Raw genomic sequence first — 27547 nt, forward strand, 5'->3', positions numbered from 1 at the left:
ATCTTAACTAAGCTCTTTGCTTATGGCCAAGGTTACAAGCATAGGTAGGAACACCAGTCTAAAGATCCCTAACACAGCCAAGCCTTAGGATTAGTAGTTCAAACTTAATGGTTTTGCCATGACACTGATCCTATCACTACTGAGAACTCAGATGGCACTTCCCATCTTCAAACCATTTTACAAACAATTAATTAATCTTCACAATGTTCCTGTGAGAAAAAGAAGTTAACTGACTTGTGAAAGATCACAGAGAGATTTAGTGTCAGAGCTGGGATTAGATCGCAAAAGATTCTTCCTCTCAGACCTGTGTTCAGATCACTATGGAGATAACCTATAAGTAATGTAGTAAGCCCCCACCCCCAGTATACTAGACAACCTGGACCCAACCTTCTCGGGCCCACTATAATGAGAAGTCTGGAACACATTGGAATAGGTATGGTATGCCCATATGAGAGAAGGTGGAGAGCAAAGGGCAGTGGGACAAATGGAATATCGACACCTTCCACATTGATGCCTGGCCCTATCAGGAAATTTGTCACCATATGTCCTATACTTTTCCAGGGATACCTGAGCAGGAGGATCCTCACCACCACCCAAAAAAAAAAAAAAAGAAAGGGGGCGGGCGGAATGTTAGGATATAGATATTCAGGCCTGTCTGCAAAGGCCTGTACTTTAAGAATTTAGGTGTATTCTTATCACTTAGCTAGTTATAGAGGTACAACATAAGAATCAAAATCAGACTGCCTGTGTAAGGGCCTTCTCTCACTGTGTCAGTCTGAGCCCCTGTTCTTAAGATAAGGCCTTTGGCTAAGCAGTGGGAGCAGCCATAAGCTGGGAAGCGAACAGTCACGTCCTCACCAGTCACACTGAAATAAGGCAGTTTTGGGCTGTTAAAAAGGTGATCCAATCTATCACCTCCAGAGGAAGGGAAGAGCCTAGAAGCTTTAAAGAAAACTTAGTTTGATAGCATCCTGTCTGACAAGAACTCAATAGCTGGGGTGTGAAATCCTCATTTCTTCGTTGTTCTATCACTGTAGTTCCCTATTGTTTGTCTGTATAATCTCTGTCTGGTTCTGTGATTGTTTCTGTCTGCTATATAATTAATGTTGTTGGGAGTAAACCAATTAAGGTGGTGGGATATAATTGGTTAGATAATTATGTTACAATATGTTAGGACTAGTTAGTTAAATTTCAGTAAAATTATTGGTTAAGGTATAGCTAAGCAGAACTCAAGTTTTAATATATAGTCTGCAATCAATCAGGAAGTAAGAGGGGGGAACTGGAATCATGTTTTGCTGGGGGGCGGGGAGTGGGAATAGGAACTGGGAATGGGAACAGGGACACAGGCGTAAGGCTCTGTGGTGTCAGAGCTGGGAAGGGGGACACTGAGGAAGGAAACTGGAATCATTGCTTGCTGGAAGTTCAACCCAATAAACATTGAATTGTTTGCACCTTTGGACTTCGGGTATTGCTGCCCTCTGTTCATGCGAGGAGGACCAGGGAATGGGAGGGTGAAGGGATAAGCCCTGTAACATGATGTGCTCAGCCACAGGTTGGATGGAGCAGTGAGTGCCTTGCTTGTTCAACAGTTATCATTGTGGCCATTTAATGATGGGCAGGACAGCTGGATATTGCAGTGATGATGGCCATAAAATAACTGAATGGATAGATCTGACTTACTCAGAAAGGTAAATCAGATTCAGTCGCTTCCTGTCCAAAGAATGTTAGCAACATTATGGCGCTTCAAGGATAGAGAGGGTGTAGAGAAGGGTATACTCTGTTTCATTCCTCAGGGCTCCAGAAGACAAAGAAAACCCCAGCAGTGGGAAGCTTTATTTCAAATACAGATGCACATATCAAGAGAGCATTTTTTATTGTAGTTCTTACGAGCAAGTATATCCAATGATGGGAAATGGTACAATATCATGACATTCACAAGCGCTAACTATAAACACCTGTCCAGCCTCAATGTATGATTTACACAAGCACATTTTCACTATGAAATATGGGGATGATGTCAGGGCACAGCTCAGTGTGGGAATAAAACTGAAATCTGTTTACAGAGACAACAATTCAGACAACGTCAGTGTCCATTAGGAATGTCTCTGATGTTTCTGTTTTGACAGTTGCCAGGCATAGACTAGCAGCTGAAGACTATTTTAGACATCTATTACTTGCTCTGCCTACCATTGTACTGGGTGCATACAGACTGAGAAAGGAGGATCACAGTACTTTGTGAAGTCAGTATGTACCATACGATTAAAAGAAGTCAGGAGCTTCAGATTTATAAGGCTGTCTGAAGACTGAGATATTGTACTTAGACATCATGAGTTCATATGGTTGACAACAAGTAGTGTCAAGGCCCAGATTTAGCTTCTGAATACAGTCAATATCTAAATAAGGGAAATTGTTAATGCAACATCAGGGAGCCAATCTTGCAAACCCTTACACATGCAAGTAGTCCTTAAGCATGCAAGTTCTGCCACTGAAGTCAGTACGACTCATGTGAGTAAGGATTTGCTAAAGTTGAAAATATAAAAGTCAATATTCATACTGTTAACTCAGGATAACTAAAGTAGTACATGCATTCACATGAGTGCTATGGAGCCAACTTAACATTGCCATTGACATATTAAAAATAGATTTTTCTGACTTTTGTGGATTTAAATTCTCAGTTTAAGGGTGGGACTTCTAAAAGAGATTAAGTGATTTAGAAGCCTTAGAAAATTCCACCCCAAGTGGATTAAAAAAAAATGCAGAGCATCCTATAAATGCAGAGCATCCAATCAATATATGTTTACGCATTATGCCACAACCTTGGCATTAGCAGAAGATATACAATAACCTTAAGTATACAGTTAAAACATGCTCATTGTATAAAGGAACATTCTCAGAGTTCAATTCCTGGCATCAAACCGTACACATTTCTCTATGTAGAAACTGATCAGTTTACCCATCCCTCCATTCCAAAAATGACTGCCAGACTGTCTTGCTCATACTGCTTCCCTGGTAGGAATGTTGTAAACCTACCAAATTAAATACATAAAGTGTGAAATTCTGATCCCATTGAAGTCAGTGGTAAAATGCCAATTGACTTTAATAGGGCCAGGATTTCACCCTAACTCTTTATCTTAACATTGCATTAGTGTAGTTGCATTGAGTTGCCTTGTTTTCTCTTTCTTTAAAATTAAAAATACAACAGAAGAAAAAGATGTTGGAGAATTTTTTTACTGCATGAACATCTATTTTACTGCATGACACAGAGCTATACAAGAGACAAAATAATAAAAATAAAAGTTAACCCATTCCAGCAAGAAACTGAATCTGAAAGCAGTGGGGCTGTCTATCTATCTAAAAAAGAATCTGATTTTTTCTTTGAGTAGTAGACATGTAAGCAACATTCTGGTGCACAAAAGATGCAAAGGTTTTACATACTTCTTTTCATGTGGAAGTCTTCTATCCACGTACTAACCAGAACTAGTCTTACTTGGGATTTAAAAACAAGAAGAATTCATTAATGTTCAGACCAGCACAGTACAGCTCTTTCAAAGCTTCAACTGCTAACTCTTTTGCTGTATCTTTCTGTGACTCCAATTATTTAGTTATCCCAGGATGCACTTTTACACAGCCAATATCTGTTTTTGTGTTTCACAATTAGATTCAAAATATCAGAAACCACTGACCACTTAATAAGCAGAAAAACTAAGGAGAGTTAATGTGCTGGAAAAGGAAGCCAAGTGTCTGTTAACACTGAAACCCCCCCAGATATCATAGGATCCAATGGCTAGAACAATGGACTGGGAGTTAGGGGATCTAACGGATAGAGTCACAGGTCCAGTTCTGGCTCTGCCAATGACTTGCTGGAACTTGCATAAGTCACTTCACCTCTTTGTGTTTCTGTTTCTTACCCTTTGCCTGTCTTGTCTATTTAGGCTGTAAACAATTTGGGGCAGGGACCATCTCTCACTATGTGTTTGTACAGTGCCCTGCATAATGGGGCCCTGCTTTTGTTTAGGGTCACTAGATGCTACTATAATATAAATAATTTCATCCAAAAATCTATGTTAAACGAACATTAAAGTTGCAAAGTCAAGCACTCAAAAATTAGGAATTGTCAGAATTGAGGTTGTCCATGCAACTGTAATTTGGCCCACTTGTGATTATGCATTATGATAAAGTCTTTAATTACATGATCACACACTGTTTTTTCCCCCACAGGATCCCTTTTTCATTCAGTGAATAGGCAGCTATTCAGAATTATTTTATCCTTCAGATTAAGTGTGTGGCCCCTTATTTAATACACACCATACAAATGCTGCACTGAATAAAAAATTAATTTCCTCATGAGTGTTTTGTATAGGGGTCTCATCATATCACCATAGCTCTTCACAAACATTAATTAATATATCTTCACAACACCTCTATGAGATGAGATTACTGTCTCCATTTTACAGGTAGGGAACCAAGACAGAGAGATTAAGCCCAAAATTGCAAAAAATGTCCACTAAGTTTGGTTACTCAACTCGGAATACCTAGGGTATGAGTCGTAAGAGTATGTAGCATTTTTATAGGACTTCATATGTTCCATGCACAGCTCCAATTTACTTTAAAGTTGTGAATACCCAGCATTTCTGCAAATCAGGCCCCAGGGATCTCACGTGGGGCACCCAGAAAATAAGGCAATCACAGTTAGGCCTTGTCTACATGGACACTTAGTGTACATCTACATTAGAATAAAAGACATGAGGCACAACTGCAGCTGGCCCAAGTCAGATGACTCGGGCTCATGGAGCTATAAAAATTATAATGTAGATGTTCAAACTCAGGCTATTAGCCACGGTGGGCAAGGATGCAAAACCATGCTCTGAAGTGTCCCGAGCCTCTGTTTGCCTGAAGCTGGGAATGGGCGACAGGAGATGGATCACTTGATGATTACGTGTTCTGTTCATTCCCTCTGAAGCAACTGCCATTGGCCACTGTTGGAAGACAGGATACTGAGCTAGCTGGACCATTGGTCTTGACCCAGTGTGGCCGGTCTTATGCCCCTAATATGTCTCTGTCTCCCTCTGCTCTTATCCAATCCACCCCGGTTCCTGCACCTGCCCCTCTGATCCTATCCAACTTCCCACTCTACCCGACTCCTTCCTCCCTCTGCTCCAGTCCGGCCCCTGGGTTCCTCCTCCTCTGCTCCTAATACTCTCCTTGCCCGCTCCTGTCTCCTTTACCCCTACCCTCTTGCTCCTGCAATGCCTGTGTCACTCTCACACACACCTGCAACATGCCTTACACCTCTACACTGCAGTGCAGCTGCTCTCCTCCAGCACACAGGAGCTGTGAGGGGATGGTGCACGCTTCAGGGAATTAGGCTTCCGAACTTTACAAAGTCTCTACTGAGCATATGTGAACTAAGATTTTTTCAGAGGTTTATAAATTGGGTGAAATTTGGGTTTAAATTTTCCCAATTTATTTATTGAAATGGGAATGGCAAAATGCATATCCCAGGCACCTTGGTAACCCCCCAGCAAAATCCAAGTCCTCTCCCCAACGCATGGAGGTTCTAGAGATTCTCAATAAAATGTTTTTAAGATTTTTTTTAACATGGGCAAATAACGTATTTTTTCTAATCTTGTTCTTGGAAACAGGTGAACCACTTAGCTAAAACTCAAATAAATAAATAAATCAGCCTGATGCAGACATCCAGCATGGAAATTTTCAGCCTGAAAGATTAAAGTTGAGCAAAGTTATAACAATCAAAAACAGGGTCTTATAATGGGAAGTACTGGGCCACCTTAACTATAGGCACCACTCCCAGCTCTGCCTATAGTAATTCTTGAGGATATTTAATGTTTCTGAAAGACTGGGAGCACTTTTTATGCTACTCCCCAATGCAAAATTCGCTGGAATCACTTAGCATTTCTGAGAATCATCAGGTACCTCAATGCATATATTCAATAGGTTGCTTAAATAAGTTAAAAAAAAAGAAAAAAACAGAACAGTACAAGGGTAAGCTCACTGATTTTCAAACATTCAGGACCATTTTCAAAATTCCTCTTACCTCAAATTCAGCAATCACTGAATTCTTCATTGAAAGCTGCTGTTTTTTTGCTACCTAAAACAGATTAATCTAAACAAAAATCTTTTAAAAGTAAAAATATATGTATTATGGTCAGGTTCACAGAACTCAAAACTGACTGAACTTCATTTGGTTCAAATTACATTCACCAAAAAATTAAAATTATCTTTAAACAGATACCAAACAGGATACATTTCAGTTTCAAAAGAAAATAGGGGATTTAAGATTAGAATGACCAACTCCATTTTAGCTACAGTAATAGTAGGATACTCTCTAATAAAAGCCTATTACTGCACATATAACATCCAAGCTCAGAAGTGGATTTCTCAAGACTCAGTGATGTGTATGCCCACATATCCAACGAGGACAGGGACATGGAAGAGTTTTAATGAGTCAGTTACTGGAGTTTGTACTTTGTTAGCTTTTTCACACAATCGATACTTTAGTAAATTACAAAAGTTGGGCTGAGGCTTTTGCTAAATATTCTTTCAGCAAAGGTGCATAGGTGGGAGGTGTCTTTAGGGGAAGGCTTTAAACAAACTATTTTAAAAAGATCAGTAGTTGTTTAATCTTCTCCTCACATATTTTTAATTTTGATAAGGCCGCATTTTAAAGCTTGGAATCTGAGCATTAAAATTACTATTCTGACCTTGATAAGTCAATGTAGAGAACAGAAACCCCCCCACACACACACACAAAATAATCAGCACAATCTGATTTTTAAATCAGATCATTCTGCCTCATTATTTCAGAACACTGCAAAATTGCTGTCTAATATGACTAACCTACATTTGCAGAGCACAAATATCTTGGGGGATGTCATGTGACATAATCAAACAAAACTGCTGCTCAAGAATAGCAAATCAAATCAACATTTATAATCCAGATGGATGTATCTGGTTAGGGAAATGAGGGAGGCGATGAGGAATTTGAGTTGGTTTTATCCTTGAAGTTTGGGTGCTAAACATAGACTGAACTGACCCTTGCAATTGAAACAAAGCAGCATTGACCATCCAGTTGGCTTACTCTGGCCTGGCCTATAGGAGACTCAAGTTGGATTTTGTATTAATTCCATTCCTCTCTGATAGTAAATTCAGAGAAATGAGTGGGAGCACTTTGCATTGCTGAGCAGTGACCCCCCTCACGCTGATTTTGGAGCCATTCAATGCCTATCACGATTGAGTCCTGTTTAATCCTAATCGGCCAAGTAGACAGTGGCTGTTAAATGGGATCTTAGAGGATGTAGGAGAGGGGAGGAACAGGAAGGTTCTCAGGACTCTGCCAGGGATGCACTGGACTGCCGTCAAATCACAATTCACATGGTAGCAGGATGCAGAACGCTATAACAATGCAATCTTGGTAGCAGAGCGATGAACTCCTTATATGATGCCCAGTCCAATTTCTATTTAGTTTTCAGTCTAGTGTTTGATTAGAACTCCAGATATCATTGGCTCTTAGTGCTCCCCTAGCCATTGGAAATTTCTTCAAACAGTTAACATCAATGGCAGGGCCATAACAGCAGTGAGTTCAGAACAAAAGAAATGGGATGCCCAAAATACCTTTGTCATCCCGACAATCTTAGACAATAGATTTCAGAAGTTAATAGTTATCACAAATGCCACCAGTAAATGTGAGAACATTAAAGTCCTGCAAATCTCATGTTTCAGGAATTATGACTTATACATATCCTCCTGAAAAACTGATAGTGTATAGGGGTCACAAAGAGGCTATTTGTAGGATCACAGCTATGGCAAACACATTAGAAAAGAGAGAAGAGTTTGTAATAGTCAAAGCAATGAGTTCTAAACTCATGGTTATTATAAAATCCTCCATGCAGAAGTTGTCAGAGTTTACAAGGGAAATGAATTATCACTGAGTCACTGATATTATAAAATTTAAAGGAGAAGCAGAAAGTTTATAAAGATCATGAACTGAACATTTCAAGCTTCACAGTTGTTACAAATGTTAAGCACAGAAGCCAAGATTTATGAAAGATGTGAACTAATAATTATTTCTTGGTTGACAGATAGTACACACAGAAAAGAAGCATTATGGCTTGCCCTCCCTCAGTGTTACTGATGGGGGAAGGCATCTTTAAAATCTACTAATTGAGGCTGTGAGGGGAATTCCATGGTAGCCTAGTCAGACTTCTTCTGTGACGTTCCCCACTTTTTGGGGTGTATTGACTGTCTTGTACAGTCCAAGAGTCTGAGTCTGGGGTTACATAAGAACAACAACCCTCGGCAGAATCAAGCCAAATGAAGGTTATAATGACTATTCACCGGAGGAGAAGACAACAATTTGAAGAGTGGTATTTCTACACGGAAAGCTATTACAAACTCCACAGAGAAGCAACAGAGTTTATAAAGGCGGTTGGCTGCTATTTTTGTTTTAGTCATTACAGTTCTAGAAGAATCCTAAAAATCAGGCTACATCATACAATGGAACTATTAAGGGGCACAAGCAACAGTATCATAATATGAAGTATGGAAAGGTACTGAACTGTTGTCACAGCATAGATTTTAAAATTGTTGAGTTGGCAGATTTCATGAAATCATGACAGTTATTTCCTCCTTTATTCTATGCTGTCCCTTCATCATCCTACTGGGGTTCCATCCTGAACCACATTTGACCTTCCTTTTAATATACGTATCATTGGTTACATTTCTATACTTCTTTGTAAAGCTTATTATATTGGCTGAATTGGCATTCCTAAGCTCAGAGTTGTTATAAACTGTGTGAAGAAAACAAGAGCTCTGCAAACCAGCTATTTTTGTGTTCAAGGCTACTACAAACTCCCAGCTGTCAAGAGCATATAATAATCATGAACCAATTATTCCTGGGCTCACAGTTACTACATATGCTGCAGGAAGCTGAGGGAGTTAGTCACGGTTGCAAATTGGCTATGTCTATAATCATTTATGTGGTGAAGCCAAAAGAACTTACAATAGACATATATTTGCTGTTACTAGGCTCATAATTTTATAAGTCATAAAGAGAAGTTATGAATGACAGAGTTCATTACGACAAAGTTGTAGTGTTTCAATCCCCACAGGTAGGGCTCTGTGTTTGTCATGGAGGTTGGTGACTTTCCGTGACCTCTGTGACCTCTGCAGCAACCAGTGTGCCTGACCCCAGGGCTGCGCAAGCAGCTAGCTCCGCAGCCAGCTGCTCAGGTGGCCTCACGGACAGCCACACCAGCCACTACTGGAGTGGCCCTGGGGCCAGTCACACCAGCTGCTTCTGGAGCAGCCCTGGGCCAGTCACACCAGCCGCTGCTCAGGCAGCCCTGTGCAGCTGGCCCCAGGACAGCCCAAGCAGCGGCAGGTACGGCTGGCCCCAGGGACTGCCTGAACAGCCAGAACAGTGGCGGGTGGACAGCCCCCGGCAGCGGTCCTGGGATGGCTGGAGCAGCCACTGCTGAGCTGCCCTTGGCAGCTGGTGCCCCTGGCTCCCCCACAGCAGCAGCCCCCCTAGGGCACCCCCGCCAGCAGCACCCCCACCCCAAGATTTAATCAGGGGTATTTATAGTATAAGTCATGGACAGGTCACAGGTCATGAATTTTTGTTTATTGCCTATGACTTTGTCGTAATGAAAATCATGGAGCAGGTCGTCAAGGAATCAATTCTGAAGCACTTAGAGGAGAGGAAAGTGATCAGGAACAGTCAGCATGGATTCAGCAAGGGCAAGTCATGCCTGACTAATCTAATTGCCTTCTATGACGAGATAACTGGCTCTGTGGATGAGGGGAAAGCGGTGGACATGTTGATTCTTGACTTTAGCAAAGCTTTTGACACAGTCTCCCACAGCATTCTTGCCAGCAAGTTAAAGAAGTATGGGTTGGATGAATGGACTATAAGGTGGATAGAAAGTTGGCTAGATTGTCGGGATCAACGGGTAGTGGTCAATGGCTCCATGTCTAGTTGGCAGCTGGTATCAAGTGGAGAGCCGCAAGGGTAAGTCCTCGGGCCGGTTTTGTTAAATATCTTCATAAATGATCTGGAGGATGGTGTGGATTGCATCCTCAAGCAAGTCTGCAGATGACACTAAACTGGGAGGAGAGGTAGATACGCTGGGGGGTAGGGATAGGATACAGAGGTCCCTAGACAAATTAGAGGATTGGGCCAAAAGAAATCTGATGAGGTTCAACAAGGACAAGTGCAGAGTCCTGCACTTAGGACGGAAGAATCCCATGCACCGCTACAGACTAGGGACCAAATGGCTATGCAGCAGTTCTGCAGAAAAGGACCTAGGGGTTACAGTGGACGAGAAGCTGGATATGAGTCAACAGTGTGCCCTTGTTGCCAAGAATGCCAATAGCATTTTGGCATGTGTATGTAGGGGCATTGCCAGCAGATCGAGGGACGTGATCGTTCCCCTCTATTCGACATTGGTGAGACATTGGTGAGGCCTCATCTGGAGTCCAGTTTTGGGGCCCACACTACAAGAAGGATGTGGAAAAATTGGAAAACGTCCAGCGGAGGGCAACAAAAATGATTAGGGGACTGGAACACATGACTTCTGAGGAGAGGCTGAGGGAACTGGGATTGTTTAGTCTGCAGAAGAGAAGAATGAGGGGGGATTTGATAGCTGCTTTCAACTACCTGAAAGAGGGTTCCAAAGAGGATGGATCTAGACTGTTCTCAGTGGTAGCTGATGACAGAACAAGGAGTAATGGTCTCAAGTTGCAGTGGGGGAGGTTTAAGTTGGATATTAGGAAAAAGCTTTTTCACTAGGAGGGTGGTGAAACACTGGAATGCGTTACCTAGGGAGGTGTTGGAATCTCCTTCCTTATAAGTTTTTAAGGTCAGGCTTGACAAAGCCCTGGCTGGGATGATTTAGTTGGGGATTGGTCCTGGTTTGAGCAGGGGGTTGGACTAGATGATCTCCTGAGGTCCCTTCCAACCCTGATATTCTATGATTCTATGACTTTTACAAAAAATACCCGTGACTAAATTGTAGCCTTACTCATGGGCATTACAAATACGAGGGATGAGCAATCGGAGTTTATAAAATATAGCAATCTGGTGTTTCTCAGACCATGGTTAGTACACATTCCAAGGACAAGCCAGCAGAATTTATTATGTGTGAACTAAGTACCCTCTGGGTTCAGTGCTATAGTTAAACAAGAAAAAAGGACTGTAATAATAATGGTTGTGAATTGGCTGTTTCCAGATTCAGTAATTACAAACTCACCAGACAAGCTAAAGGCCTTTATAATATTATAAAAGGCTATTTCTCAGAAAGCCATAGTCTACACTTATGATATAGGTATGATACTTCGAACGTTCATCAAGTTTTATTGATGTTTATAAAGCCCAGCAGGTGCCTGATGATGGTTTTAGTGTGTCCCAAAGCACTTCATGACACTTCATGTTCACTGTGGGGAGACTGCTTAGTGCTCCCACTACTAAGGAACTGCACTTTCAAAATTAGCAACAAGTCTTACCATAAAATTTACTCTATGACTGGTCCTTACTTTTGAATGACGGAAGGTTCCTCTGCTTTCAGAAATGGATTAATCAGGAAAACCAAACCTATATGTGTTTCGGGCCATATTCTGCTAATATCCTACTGAACTGGCTGATTTCAATGGTACGCCAAGACGTAAGGTTCTCCAGCTTGAGTAAGGCTCGCAGTATATGGCTCTTAACATCTAACACTAACATGTCAGCAATCAATTGTATATTACTTACTGTGCAGGGAGTTAAAGGTGACCTACATGGGAAAAAGTGGGTTCATGCATTTTTATAACTCAAAAGAAGATCTAAATGGCTTTATATTTTTTAAAAAAAGCTTATTTTTTATTTGTCTTACAAATACCAAAAATATTAAGTCTTGTCTTCCTTATTTTGCTGGAAGTCTTCTTGGAGGATCAGGAACAGGTTGGGAGCTTTCTCAGACTATGACTGAAGTTGGAGGGTGCTGAAAGGTATTTGGGTTAAATAGATGTTAATCAAATAATTAAACAAAAACAAAATTTTAAATATTCTGACTAAAATCCCCTTTCCTTCTCAATCGCTTGGTTTTCACTTCCTTAGTACTTGTGCTATTAGTTCTCCAATTATCCATGGATTCTTCCAGGAAAAACAAGGTAGACAAGATCATGCTGACTACGTGGGTGCGCCAGGGCTGGAGCACCCATGGAAAAAAATTAGTGGGCGCTTTGTACCCACCAGCAGCCAGCTCCTCCACCTCCCCCACAGCACCTCCCGCCTGCCAGCAGCCCTGGTGATCAACTCCTCCCTCTCCATCCCAGTACCTCTTGCCCACAGCGATCAGCTGTTCTGCGGCATGCAGGAGGCTCTGGGGGGAGGGGGAGGAGTGGGGACTGGGCACACTCAGGGGAAGGGGAGAAACGGGGCGGGAAAGGGTGGGTGTGATGGGTTCAGTCAAAGAGACCCCCTTGGGACTGTCACCTGACGTACTGGAATTACCTCTGAGCCTGTTTTCCCTGCCAGCTTGGGACCCCAGAACCCTGCCTTGTTGAGCCAGACACGCTAGCCTGCTGCAACACAGACCCAGGTCTGGTCCATGCCCCCACAGCTGCAGACTTTAAAGAAAAACTGCTCAGCAGGTCTCCTATCTCCAGCACCCAGATACCCAGTACTCAATGGGATCCAAACCCCACATAAATTTGTTTTACTCTGTATAAAGCTTATACAGGGTAAACTCATAAATTGTCCGCCCTCTATAACACTGATAGAGAGATATGCACAGCTGTTTGCTCCCCCAGGTATTAATCATTTACTCTGGGTTAATTAATAAACAAAAGTGACTTTATTAAGTATAAAAATTAGGATTTAAGTGGTTTCAAGTAATAATAGGCAGAACAAAGTAAGTTACCAAGCAAAATAAAACAACACATGCAAGTCTAAGCCTAATACATTAAGAAACTGTTTACAGGTAAAATCTCACTCTCAGAGATGTTCCAATAAGCTTCTTTCACAGACTAGACTCCTTCCTATTCTGGGCCCAATCCTTTCCTCTGGTACAGTCCTTGTTAGTTCCAGCTCAGGTGGTAACTAGGGGATTTCTCTTGACTGACAGCACCTTTGTTCTGTTCCACCCCCTTTTATATCTTTGGCACAAGGCAGAAATCTTGTGTGTATCTGAGTCCCCACCCCTCCTTCTAAATGGAAAAGTACCAGATTTAAGATGGATTTCATTACCAGGTGACATGGTCACATGTCCTGTGAGACCCCAGCCTTCATTCTTCCAGGGCTGGCCCGCACACACCCAGGAAGGTTTGCAAGTAAACAGACCATTTACAACCAATGTCCTAGTCAATGGGAGCCATCAAGCTTCCAAACCACCATTAATGGCCCACACTTTGCATAATTACAATAGGACCTCAGAGTTATATTTCATATTTCTAGCTTCAGATACAAGAATGATACATTCATACAAAATAGGATGAACATACTCAGTAGATTATAAGCTACCTTACAAGAGACCTTTTGCATTAAGCATATTTCAGTTACATCATATTCACACTTATAAGCATATTTCCATAAAACATATGGAGTGCAACGTCACAGTGGGGAAGAGGCGGGGGCAGAGGGAGAGGCGGGAAGAGGCACAGTGGGGTAGGAGTTTGGGGGAAGGGGTGGAGTGGGGGTGAGACCTGGGGTGGGGCAGAGAGGGGGTTGAGCACCCCCAGGGCAAGGAGGAAGCTGGTACCTGTGGACAAGATCTACCTTTCTAATAAAAACAAACGGGAAGAAAAAAAAACCTTACACAACCCAAAAAATCATCCCCTTTGTGGGTTAAACTTTTTCACGTCTTCTTTATAGGGTATTAATAAACAAAGAGGCACAAACTCACTTTTTCACTGTGCAGGCTACCTTTATGTCTTTTGACAGGTTTATTCCCTTCTTGGGCATTCATTTAAGGGTTTCACTATATTTCTTAATAGATTTTGGTATGCACCTGTTTTTTTAAACCCAACTTAAGCCTTTCACAGAGGTTCATGTTTGAATGGACTCCACTAAGTATTGTTCATTCTCAACAAATTTCCTAGTTTCATTCCATAGTAATGTAGAGTGTTGGCACCACACATCGCATATACTTCTCAGAACCCAATAAATAAATGGTGAGACCTGGGAACAAGCCACTACAAAATCATGGAATCTTGTTACCAAAAAAGCCTGGGAAAATGTAACAGAGTGTAACAATAGCTGAGAATTAACCATTCCATGACATTTTCATCACATAGGAAATCTCAGATCCTAGTATCTCGTGCACCCACACTGTCCACCCATAATCAGCTATGTCACCTTTTACAATTCTGGTGAAGATTTGCATTTATTGCCAGTGTAAACATTTTCCTTTAAAAAGTACGGCCATTTACATGGCAAGCCCTTCCTACTTCAGAGTAGCAGTGGCATATTAGGCAAGGGATGTTGTGTTGGTACAATAACATTTATGAAGCCCACCCTTAGCTAGAGAGGAAGGAAAAAGATGAAAACAGGACATCCACCATGCTAACAGGAAAAGAAGAAGAAAAACACCATCAACCTGACTAAAAGTAGTAAACTTTGCAATGAATACAGTCTATTCAGTGACCAGCTAGGAAATGTGTTCATTTCTATTAAGTACCTATCCTGGCCTCCAAATATTTATTGCCATGATTAATTCTATATTTGTGCTGTATGTTGTAATATGTAAATATTACAATACTGCACAGTACAACTACAGATCTAACTGCATACACATATCAATGACTGGACACAACATACACTGTATTACAAGAAAACTGCAATGACCCCACAAATAACTGCCCTTTTACCCTCAACTGACTCCCTGCTCAAGCATCCAGAAAAAGAGGAGTTTTGCAACGTGCCTGGTAAATTAATAAATCTGGGCTCTGACAGACCAGGAAAGGGAGCAAATTTTAGTAGTTGAGAATCCCTCCCATAATACCCTACCTGTAGATCACCCTTAAACAAGGGAGATGCAGGCTTTAGCTCATCAGCTGGTCTCAAATGCAACATTATTAACTGGGAGAAAGACAATGAGTTCAAAGCAGCACACTTGTTTTGGGAGTTATTATTATTTGTATTACAGACATTGTGGGTACGTGTTGTACAAACACAGAACAAAAAGATGGTCCCTGCCCCAAAGAGTTTGTGCTTATAATTTTTAGAAAGCAACCAGAAGGATAAATGTTTATTCTTTTTTGGAAGGCTATCCCTGAAAACAAGGCAGATTTCTGTGTAACTGAAAGGCAACCTGTTCTTAGATAGCCTAATCATGAATGTACATCAGAGTAAGAGTTTGTTATAAATTGAGATAAAATTAGCAGACATGCAGCTTCTGAAGCATTCTTTCAGGGGCTGGCAACTCTGCCATAGCTTCTCGGTGGGGTATTGCTTTTTAAACCCTAAGATTTTATTTTAAGATGATGCTCTTACTCAGTCTTTGTGTGTCCTCCACAGTGCAGTTTGACATGATGAGGGCCTGTAACCTAATCGCTACCGTCGCCTTGACTGCTGGTCAGCTCATTTTCGTCTTGGGCCTAGTAGAACTGCCTATTATTTCACAGGATATCCAGTGGTGGGAGGAAGCCATAGCTGCCGTGTTCCAACTTGCCAGTAAGTACCTCTTTTTGCACATGGAGATGGACCTGGTAAATTCTATCTAGATCAGGACAGGCAGAGTATTCTGCTTTACAAATTCTTCAGAATAAACAGAAAAGCAATAGGGTTTGAATTCCAAAGTAGGTCTCTTCAGTAGTAAAGATGTTTACCATCCCTTAAAAGCTCTCTCTTCATATTAGCCCACTGATTTACGAGATTCTACAGAACACAAACAGGAGATTATTTCTTGAATAGATCTAAATAAATCCTCAGTCAACCAAGAAAACAAGCCACTGTGTAGCTCTCATTAGTAAAGAAGGCAAAACACAAGGAAACAGTGGAAGCCAAACTTCAAGATTTAATAGGACTAAAAATACTAGAGGGACTATAGATAAGGGTAAAGATAGAACAGAATGAATTTCTGCAGTCATACTGCAGTGCGATTATATGCCTTTACTTGACTGAATTTTAGTCCAGGGAGATCTGCCAGATTGCAATGAGTGGGAATAACTAGTAAATAAAACTACAAACTGCAGAATGAAGCACTCTGGCAACACTGACAGTTATAAATGAAATTCCCACAGTAATTCTCATGGATAATAACTGTATACAGAATCCAGTGGGGAAAGGGGGAAATGGTTTAATCTCTTCTCCACAGTGAAACCACTGGCATCAAATCATAAATATTTTACATTAATCCTTTCCTTTACTACACAAGTCAATCAAGACATCCATAAAAAGAACAGTCATTGAACAGGAGTTCCATACACAGGGCTTGCAGGATTGCGTCCAAAATGTATAATTAAAATGGAAAAAAACATGCTGATGTAGTATTAATGCATGTTAAGGCCAGAGCCTGAGTCTTTACTTCAGTTTAAATCTACAGTAGTAGTTCTAAACCAGTGTAAATGCACTGAGGCCCCTGCAGTGATTCTTGGTTTACATTTCAGAGTAACAGCCGTGTTAGTCTGTATTCGCAAAAAGCAAAGGAGTTCTTGTGGCACCTTAGAGACTAACCAATTTATTTGAGCATAAGCTTTCGTGAGCTACAGCTCACTTCATCGGATGCATAAAGTGGAAAATACAGTGAGGAGATTTATATACACACAGACCATGAAAAAATACACATTGTAAGGAGAGTGTTTACATTGTTGTAAGTAAGGTCAGAGACTAGTCCAGAAAATTCAAAATGATGGTTCTCACAGCAATAATTCAGCTGTCTTTGCAGTACCACTGGTGAAGGACTGCTGAGACACCTCTTCAAGCCTAATGGGAATCAAAGGCCCAATAAGGAGAAGGGACTGTATGATACACAAAGAGACATATTAGTTTAAGCTGTAATACACTCAGTTTCTGAGTCCAGTGGGACCCCACGCACTGGTGCAACACTGCCAGGATCCAAAACTGCAGCCTTAGCAGAGCAAGATCTGCACACAGCCTCTTCTTGTGAGATCAGCAGCACAGCACACTGCTTTTACCTTTGGATGCCTTTTGTCCAGTTCTTTCTTCCTTTTGGCGTGAGGTCTGCCTTTCTCTGCCTCTCTCCCCTCCTTTCCGAAGCTCAGCCTGTTTTCCACAGACAGGAAATGCATTCTGGCTCTGTTTAGATTTGTTGTTTCATTGACAAACAGTACAGTGGACAGCCGTGTGCCTTTCTTCTATCAAGGCTGCTAATTTTAGACTGGGCTTTTTTCCACCCTTGTGCTGAAGTCTGTTTTAAATACAGTCAGAGAGAGACTGAAGGGCGCCAGGATATCCCGACACAGGAGAAGGAAATGCCTGCTATTACCTGTTATGCAAGCTGAACCTTGAAATCCCCAGCGCTGGGAGGGAAAAAGGGAGGAAAGCCAGAGTCAGAATGATTAACAAAATGCTAATGAGAACAGTGAAAGAAAAAACAAACGAATTTCTGGACTCAACTGTTGATACTCAAAGGTGTGAAGAGAGGGAATCTGGCAGCTAGAGACACTGTTACAAAGAAAGACCATTGGTTGTTTGAATCAGGAGGCTCCTGTTTGCAGAAGTGATGTGATGAGTCTCATAGGAAGATGGAAAGGGGAGCAAGGTCAGCTGTCAGATATACTGCTCTCCACTAGATGGACCTTCATTGTAAGCTGGATGTTTTCTCTCAGTCTTGCAATGAGTTACAGAAGACTCATTTAAAATCTTACTCGCTTCCTGAAGATTTATATTTAAAATAATTATCTCCAGGCCATACAGCTGATATATTCTGGCATGAACACTTTTAGGTAAAGAAGGAAAGAGATGTAAACTTTCACTACCCCATCCGAAGATCAGCTTTCTACCAGTAGCTCACTCTCTTTTTCAAGGATGATGAGGGATGGCTGGGAGGGAAGGAAGTCACTCTGACTATCAGTGTTAATCTCGCTCCTGGGATGAGGCATTAGGAGTATGGCATCTGAGGAGGTTGTTTCCTCCTTTGTACCCCGGCACCTATTGTGTTCCTTCCACTGTCAAGAAACTCAAGTTGACCACAAAAATCTCACCTGCCAAGTCTCCTGGATTAAGCCCAGAGTACACAACATTAAACATCATGACAAACGTGTTATTTCTAATTTTTTTACACCAATGTACACATTCATAGTGTGAGTGGGACCAAAAGTTCAGCTGACTGGACAAAACACACTGCTAGATCTAGGACATCAGGAGTGTTTTGTTTGTTTGTTTACTGATGGGAGAAGGGATCTTTTCCCCTGGGAAACTACAGGCAATAGTTTGTAGCCGATCCTATGTTCCAGAGTGAGAACCTCCCAGAAAGTTTCTGCGTAAACTAGCAAGTCCATAAAGAACGGCAGACACATAAGAAGAGAACAGTGGATATGAAGCATATATTCATAAGAACTTTCTACACAAAACATAGTCAAATGCGGACTGTGGAGTTTCACACTGTGGAACTCTGCTCCCTTCATTTCTAATATGATATTTGACTTGGTTCAGCATGACATTTTGATTAAAAAACTAGAAAGGTTTAAAATTAGCATGGCGCACATTAAATGGATTAAAAGCTAGCTAACGGATAGGTCTCAAAATGTAATTGTAACTGGGGAATCATCATTGAATGGGCGTGTTTCTAGTGGGATCCTGCAGGGATCTGTTCTTGGCCCTTACGCTATTTAATCTTTTTATTAATGACCTGGAAGAAAACATAAAATCATCACTGATAAAGTTTGCAAATGACTCAAAAATTTGGGGACTGGTAAATCATGAAGGTATCAGTGACTTGTCCTTGAGTGATCTGGATAACTTGCTAAGCTGAGCTCAAGTAACAATGTGTATTTTAACACAGCTAAATATTGATGTATATATGTGGGAACAAAGAACGTAGGCCATACCTACACAATGGGGGGACTCTACCCTGGGAAGCAATGATCTGAAAAAGATTTGGGAATTGTGGTGGATAATCAGCTGAATGTGAACTCCTAGTGCGGTGCTGTGGCCAAAATGGCCAATACGATCCTTGGATGCATAAGCAGGGGAATCTCAAGGAGTAGAGAGATTATTTTACCTCTGCATTTGGCCCCAGTGCTGGAATACTGCTGCAACATTCTGTCCAGTTCTGGTGCCCACAATTCAAGAAGAACGTGGATCAACTGGAGAGGGTTCAGACACAAGCCAGAAGATGGATTAAAAGATCTTTCACAATCTTTCCTCCTACAGTGCACCAGCAAGGGCTCCATGGACCATTAGTGATCACTGGCATATTTATGACCTTAATTCATATATTTTTAACAACAGTCTTCAATCTGTCAGTGATCACCAGTGTTGGTTGTTTTCACCCTGAATACCATCCTAGCAACATAGCCTGTGCACTATGCTATGGTTTCCTATTAGTATTGTGGTCTGAGAAGTCATTTTTATTAAAGAAAGCTGTGAGTTTCAACTGTTGTCATACTCCATAGGCCCCCAATCACAACTTCTGCCTTGACTACACAACCATCTCTGATCAACATGCACCTCGCCAGCGCTCATGACGGATCCCAGCTCTGTTTCTTTTTTATTTCTGCCACCTGCATGAGTATTTGACAGTCATTCAAAAGGATGACCCTCTGACAGAAAATAAAGCCCTAGGAAGCCCAGAGGAAGGAAAGAAGAGAGGAAGCAGTACTCCAGTGGCTGTACTGGGATTCACAGCGCTCCAAAACTCCACAGCCTCATACCTCCCAGTTCACAGGAAAGAAAGCTGTTTGCTTTGGAAAAGTTATGTGGTGAAAATGGAACTCGTTTTGTGGAATTTTGTGTCAACAATCAGAAATTTCTCTCTAGAAGTTTTTTTCCAAGAAACTGTTACAGATGCAACATGCTGAATATAAGGGTGGATAAAAAAAAACCTCACAGAGTAACATTCCTAATGGGAATTCCTTTAAGTACTAAAATGATAGATGGCAAAGGGGAATCTATAGAAGACTAATCTACTAGGAACACAGGAACTGCTCTATTAGATCAAACCCAAGCTCTATCTAGCCAAGCATCCTTTCTCACAGTTACTAGTATCAATCGCTTCAGAGGATGGTGTAAGAACCCCACAATTGACACGTGTGGGATAATCTGCTCCACACATTAGGTTTAATCCTGGTCTCCAAGGGTATGCCTACACTGCATTGTAAACCCAGATTTGTGGGACCCATGCTTGTGGAGTCATGCTTCCATGCATCCACACTGCATTGTAAACTTGGGTTTACAATTGCTGGACCCGGGGCTCACAACCGTGCTAAAGTGTCCATACAGCACAACGCAGACTTTCTGATTCACATCTGTGGCTTGAGTTGCATCCACACCACAAAATGACAGGGCTTGGACCCCAGTCACAGCGGGACTTAGGCTCAGACCCACCCTCCTGGGTGTGTCCATAGGCCCAGGTCTTGAGTAGGGCAGGGTTGGGCTTAAATCTGAGTCAGAGCCTGGGTTGTCAATGCAGCATAGACATATCCCAATAGTAAGAGATTGGCTTAAACTGTAAACATGAGGTTTAATTTTTTTTTCTTATTAAATTACGATCACTCTGAATATTCATGAGATCCATATAAATGTCCAGCCCCTATACTGAAGACAATAAGAAGCCTCGTCTCTCTGCTTGGCTTGCCATTTATAGCCAAACAACACCTTATTACACCTTTCCTTTGAATTTCAAGCCTTGATTTCTGTCTACACTTTGTGTCTTTTGGCTGACACCTCTTTAGTGGTAACCGAAGGAGACACCCCTGCAGACATACTGTTCACTCTAATCCCACAATACAAAGTAGGGACAATTGTGGATTGGCAGGGAGATAGAATGGATGAAATTCTCCATTTCTAACTTCTATACCATTAACCTACATACATCTTAATGCAGTACAGAACAACAGAACAGTCATCACAGAACAAAGATGAAGATATCAATCGTGCAACTAACTGGTCACTTCTTGTCCTTCCACTTATCTCCATGACTTCATCCGTGTCATGCCTTACTCCTGGAACCCTTCCATGACTGATCATAGAATCATAGAATAATAGAATATCAGGGTTGGAAGGGACCCCAGAAGGTCATCTAGTCCAACCCCCTGCTCGAAGCAGGACCAATTCCCAGTTAAATCATCCCAGCCAGGGCTTTGTCAAGCCTGACCTTAAAAACCTCTAAGGAAGGAGATTCTACCACCTCCCTAGGTAATGCATTCCAGTGTTTCACCACCCTCTTAGTGAAAAAGTTTTTCCTAATATCCAATCTAAACCTCCCCCACTGCAACTTGAGACCATTACTCCTCGTTCTGATGTGCCATGCCCATCTAAGTACTTATATGGCTCTAATCATCCTAATATCTGCTTTCATTCTTGCTTCCTTCAAGTCAATTCTTAAAGCAGACTTCTATCAAGATGCCTATAAACCCAATACTTCTGAGGACTAGGGAACAGAATTAAATGAAACACTGTAAATAATTTTTTAAAATCCCAACAAAAAAAAAATGATGGAACGTGACTTATGCTCAATGACCTTGTTCCTTCACACTTCTCATTACATCTGCCCCAATACACCTGTCACTTGTTTTATTGAAACACTGAAACAGTTCTGATCCTCTGTTTATCAGTATGAAAGAAATATCTATTTAAAAAAATGTAAAGATACTACAGTCATTTTAAATTAGTGGTAATATTAAAACAATTATTTTTAAAAAAATTTGATTAAAAGAGCATTTTCAATAATCCTGATATTGGGTCAGACTCTGTTCTCACACTAGTTTCGGATCAACATATTCCATTGATGACAAGGGTGTTAATCGCAAGCGATACAGCACTATAAGGGAAGGCAGAATCCCAGCTGCCCCATGCTCTTCCTAGAATTTCTTCTAAAGGAAGATATGGGCTAAACAATAAATATTCAACAATATTCATCAAAAAAGGTCAATAGACTAGAATATTGCCAACTGTTTCCTGCTGCTAATAAATGATGTTATGACAGCAAAGCTATTATTAATCAAAGCAGGAGACACTGATACTATGACAGTGTTCTATTCCAGTTACTTTATTACACCAAATGATGCATCAAATTCCAGAAATGTGCCTTTCGGTTAAACTAGCGGGTGCACATTACTACAGCATTAAGGTGCACCAGTACTTTGCCCAGAAGCAAAGCACACAGTATGCACATAACTGAGTCATCTATCTGCCGCCCTGACCGGGAAAACCGAGAAGTCTGCTGCTTGCCGGGGGCTAAGATTCGCGATGTGACAGAGAGACTGCCGAGACTCATCAAGCCCTCGGATCGCTACCCCTTTCTGCTTCTCCACGTGGGCACCAATGATACTGCCAAGAATGACCTTGAGTGGATCACTGTGGACTATGTGGCTCTGGGAAGAAGGATAAAGGAGTTTGAGGCACAAGTGGTGTTCTCGTCCATCCTCCCCGTGGAAGGAAAAGGCCTGGGTAGGGACCGTCGAATCGTGGAAGTCAACGAATGGCTACGCAGGTGGTGTCGGAGAGAAGGCTTTGGATTCTTTGACCATGGGATGGTGTTCCATGAAGGAGGAGTGCTGGGCAGAGACGGGCTCCACCTTACAAAGAGAGGGAAGAGCATCTTTGCGAGCAGGCTGGCTAACCTAGTGAGGAGGGCTTTAAACTAGGTTCACCGGGGGAAGGAGACCAAAGCCCTGAGGTAAGTGGGAAAGCGGGATACCGGGAGGAAGCACAGGCAGGAATGTCTGTGAGGGGAGGGCTCCTGCCTCATACTGAGAATGAGGGGCGATCAGCAGGTTATCTCAAGTGCTTATATACGAATGCACAAAGCCTTGGAAACAAGCAGGGAGAACTGGAGGTCCTGGTGATGTCAAGGAATTATGACGTGATTGGAATAACAGAGACTTGGTGGGATAGGTCACATGACTGGAGTACTGTCATGGATGGTTATAAACTGTTCAGGAAGGACAGGCAGGGCAGAAAAGGTGGGGGAGTAGCACTGTATGTAAGGGAGCAATATGACTGCTCAGAGCTCCGGTACGAAACTGCAGAAAAACCTGAGTGTCTCTGGATTAAGTTTAGAAGTGTGAGCAACAAGAGTGATGTAGTAGTGGGAGTCTGCTATAGACCATCGGACCAGGGGGATGAGGTGGATGAGGCTTTCTTCCGGCAGCTCGCAGAAGCTACTAGATTGCACACCCTGGTTCTCATGGGTGACTTTAATTTTCCTGATATCTGCTGGGAGAGCAATACAGCAGTGCATAGACAATCCAGGAAGTTTTTGGAAAGCATAGGGGACAATTTCTTGGTGCAAGTGCTAGAGGAGCCGACTGGAGGGGAGCTTTTCTTGACCTGCTGCTCACAAACCGGGAAGAATTAGTAAGGGAAGCAAAAGGGGATGGGAATCTGGGAGGCAGTGACCATGAGTTGGTTGAGTTCAGGATCCTGACACAGTGAAGAAAGGTAAGCAGCAGGATACAGACCCTGGACTTCAGGAAAGCAGACTTCGACTCCCTCAGGGAACGGATGGGTAGGATCCCCTGGGGGACTAACATGAATGGGAAAGGAGTCCAGGACAGCTGGCTGTATTTCAAGGAATCCCTGTTGAGGTTACAGGGACAAACCATCCTGATGTGTCGAAAGAATAGTAAACATGGCAGGCGACCAGCTTGGCTTAACGGTGAAATCCTAGCGGATCTTAAACATAAAAAAGAAGCTTACAAGAAGTGGAAGGTTGGACATATGACCAGGGAAGAGTATAAAAATATTGCTCAGGCATGTAGGAATGAAATCAGGAGGGCCAAATCGCACCTGGAGCTGCAGCTAGCGAGAGATGTCAAGAGTAACAAGAAGGGTTTCTTCAGGTATGTTGGCAACAAGAAGAAAGCCAAGGAAAGTGTGGGCCCCTTACTGAATGAGGGAGGCAACCTAGTGACAGAGGATGTGGAAAAAGCTAATGTACTCAATGCTTTTTTTGCCTCTGTCTTCACGAACAAGGTCAGCTCCCAGACTGCTGCGCTGGGCATCACAACATGGGGAATAGATGGCCAGCCCTCTGTGGAGAAAGAGGTGGTTAGGGACTATTTAGAACAGCTGGACGTGCACAAGTCCATGGGGCCGGACGAGTTGCATCCGAGAGTGCTAAAGGAATTGGCGGCTGTGATTGCAGAGCCATTGGCCATTATCTTTGAAAACTTGTGGCGAATGGGGGAAGTCCCAGATGACTGGAAAAAGGCTAATGTAGTGCCAATCTTTAAAAAAGGGAAGAAGGAGGATCCTGGGAACTACAGGCCAGTCAGCCTCACCTCAGTCCCTGGAAAAATCATGGAGCAGGTCCTCAAAGAATCAATCCTGAAGCACTCACATGAGAGGAAAGTGATCAGGAACAGTCAGCATGGATTCACCAAGGGAAGGTCATGCCTGACTAATCTAATCGCCTTCTATGATGAGATTACTGGTTCTGTGGATGAAGGGAAAGCAGTGGATGCATTGTTTCTTGACATTAGCAAAGCTTTTGACACGGTCTCCCACAGTATTCTTGTCAGCAAGTTAAGGAAGTATGGGCTGGATGAATGCACTATAAGGTGGGTAGAAAGTTGGCTAGATTGTCGGGCTCAACGGGTAGTGATCAATGGCTCCATGTCTAGTTGGCAGCTAGTGTCAAGTGGAGTGCCCCAGGGGTCGGTCCTGTTCAATATCCGGTTTTGTTCAATATCTTCATAAATGATCTGAAGGATGGTGTGGATTGCACTCTCAGCAAATTTGCGGATGATACTAAACTGGGAGGAGTGGTAGATACACTGGAGGGCAGGGATAGGATACAGAGGGACCTAGACAAATTGGAGGATTGGGCCAAAAGAAATCTGATGAGGTTCAATAAGGGTAAGTGCAGGGTCCTGCACTTAGGACGGAAGAACCCAACACACAGCTACAGACTAGGGACCGAATGGCTAGGCAGCAGTTCTGCAGAAAAGGACTTAGGGGTGACAGTGGACGAGAAGCTGGATATGAGTCAGCAGTGTGCCCTTGTTGCCAAGAAGGCCAATGGCATTTTGGGATGTATAAGTAGGGGCATAGCAAGCAGATCGAGGGACGTGATCGTCCCCCTCTATTCGACATTGGTGAGGCCTCATCTGGAGTACTGTGTCCAGTTTTGGGCCCCACACTACAAGAAGGATGTGGATAAATTGGAGAGAGTCCAGCGAAGGGCAACAAAAATGATTAGGGGTTTGGAACACATGACTTATGAGGAGAGGCTGAGGGAACTGGGATTGTTTAGTCTGCAGAAGAGAAGAATGAGGGGGGATTTGATAGCTGCTTTCAACTACCTGAGAGGTGGTTCCAGAGAGGATGGTTCTAGACTATTCTCAGTGGTAGAAGAGGACAGAACAAGGAGTAATGGTCTCAAGTTGGAGTGGGGGAGGTTTAGGTTGGATATTAGGAAAAACTTTTTCACTAGGAGGGTGGTGAAACACTGGAATGCGTTACCTAGGGAGGTGGTAGAATCTCCTTCCTCAGAAGTTTTTAAGGTCAGGCTTGACAAAGCCCTGGCTGGGATGATTTAATTGGGGATTGGTCCTGCTTTGAGCAGGGGGTCGGACTAGATGACCTCCTGAGGTCCCTTCCAACCCTGATATTCTATGATTCTATGATAACCAGGTAGGCCCCACAGTCCCATCCTGGAACACCCCTCATCAAATCATAGAATCATAGAATATTAGGGTTGGAAGAGACCTCAGGAGGTCATCTAGGCCAATCCCCTGCTCAAAGCAGGACCAACACCAACTAAATCATCCCAGCCAAGGCTTTGTCAAGCGGGGACTTAAAAACCTCTAAGGATGGAGATTCCACCATCTCCCAAGGTAACCCATTCCAGTGCTTCACACCCTCCTAGTGAAATAGTGTTTCCTAATATCCAACCTAGACCTCCACCACTGCAACTTGAGACCATTGCTCCTTGTTTTGTCATCTGCCACCACTGAGAACAGCCTAGCTCCATTCTCTTTGGAACCCCCCATTCAGGTAGTTGAAGACTGCTATCAAATCCCCCCTCAGTCTTCTCTTCTGCAGACTAAATAACCCCAGTGCCCTCAGCCTCTCCTTGTAAGTCATGTGCCCCAGCCCCCTAATCATTTTCTTTGCCCTCCGCTGGACTCTCTCCAATTTGTCCACATCCTTTCTGTAGTGGGGGAACCAAAACTGGATGCAATACTCCAGATGTGGCCTCACCAGTGCCGAATAGAGGGGAATAATCACTTCCCTCGATCTGCTGGGAATGCTCCTACTAATACAGCCCAATATGCTGTTGGCCTTTTCGGCAACGAGGGCACACTGCTGACTCATATCCAGCTTCTTGACCACTGTAATCCCCAGGTCCTTTTCTGCAGAACTGCTACTTAGCCAGTCGGTCCCCAGCCTGTAGCAGTGCATGGGAGTCTTCCTTACTAAGTGCACAACTCTGCACTTGTCCTTGTTAAACCTCATCAGATTTCTTTTGGCCCAAGTCTCCAATTTGTCTAGGTCACTCTGGACCCTATCCCTACTCTCCAGTGTATCTACGTCTCCCCTCAGCTTAGTGTCATCTGCGAACTTGCTGAGGGTGCAATTAATCCCATCATCCAGATCATTGATAAAGATGTTGAACAAAACTGGTTCCAGGACCGACCCCTGGGGCACTCCGCTTGATACTGGCTGCCAACTAGACATCGAGCTGTTTATCACTACCAGTTGAGCTTGACAATCTATCCACCTTTCTATCCACCCTATAGTCCATTCATCCAATCTATACTTTTTTTAACTTGCTGGCAAGAATACTGTGGGAGACCGTATCAAAAGCTTTGCTATAGTCAAGATATATCACATCCACCATTTACCCCACATCCACAGTGCCAGTTATCTCATCATAGAAGGCAATCAGGTTGTTCAGGCATGACTTGCCATTGGTGAATCCATGTTGACTGTTCCTGATCACCTTCCTCTCCTCCAAGTGCTTCAAAATGGATTCCTTGAGGACCTGCTCCATGATTTTGCCGGGGACTGAAATGAGGCTGACCAGCCTGTAGTTCCCCGGGTTCTCTTTCTTCCCTTTTAAAAATATGGGTACTATATTTGCCTTTTTCTAATCGTCCAGGACCTCCCCAAATCACTACGAATTTTCAAAGGTAATGTCCAATGGCTCTGCAATCACGTCAGCCAACTCCCTCAGCACCTCCCTCAGCAAATGATTACAGAATAGCCTTTCCCATAGATATGATGCTCCAGTAGAAGCCCAGCAGAATGCAAAGTTTCTTTCCCCAGGAAAAAAGCCTACCTTCCCCCAAGAGTGAATACCTTCCCTGAGGTCTAGGCTGCTACAAGGTGAGCATGATGAATTTCACACTGTGATTTAGTGAAGAGACATACCAGATGTTTCAGCCAAATCTTGGCTGGCACACATTTTCATTGGTG

The 27547-nt window shown here is 42.7% G+C and overlaps 2 protein-coding genes across 6 annotated transcripts in view; one reads left to right on the forward strand and one right to left on the reverse strand.

Moving 5' to 3' along the window:
* The window catches only part of IFT140 (intraflagellar transport 140), a 247126-nt gene that overhangs the window by 44001 nt on the left and 175578 nt on the right, over positions 1-27547 (reverse strand). The window lies entirely within an intron of this gene.
* The window catches only part of TMEM204 (transmembrane protein 204), a 45774-nt gene that overhangs the window by 8024 nt on the left and 10203 nt on the right, over positions 1-27547 (forward strand). The window contains exon 2 of the mRNA XM_073362967.1: positions 15515-15670. Within this exon, the coding sequence (XP_073219068.1) occupies positions 15515-15670 (156 nt within the window). The remainder of the gene's footprint in view (positions 1-15514; positions 15671-27547) is intronic.

This window comes from Lepidochelys kempii, chromosome 10 (assembly GCF_965140265.1).
Source record: "Lepidochelys kempii isolate rLepKem1 chromosome 10, rLepKem1.hap2, whole genome shotgun sequence".
In the NCBI taxonomy this organism is placed as follows: Eukaryota; Metazoa; Chordata; order Testudines; family Cheloniidae; genus Lepidochelys; species Lepidochelys kempii.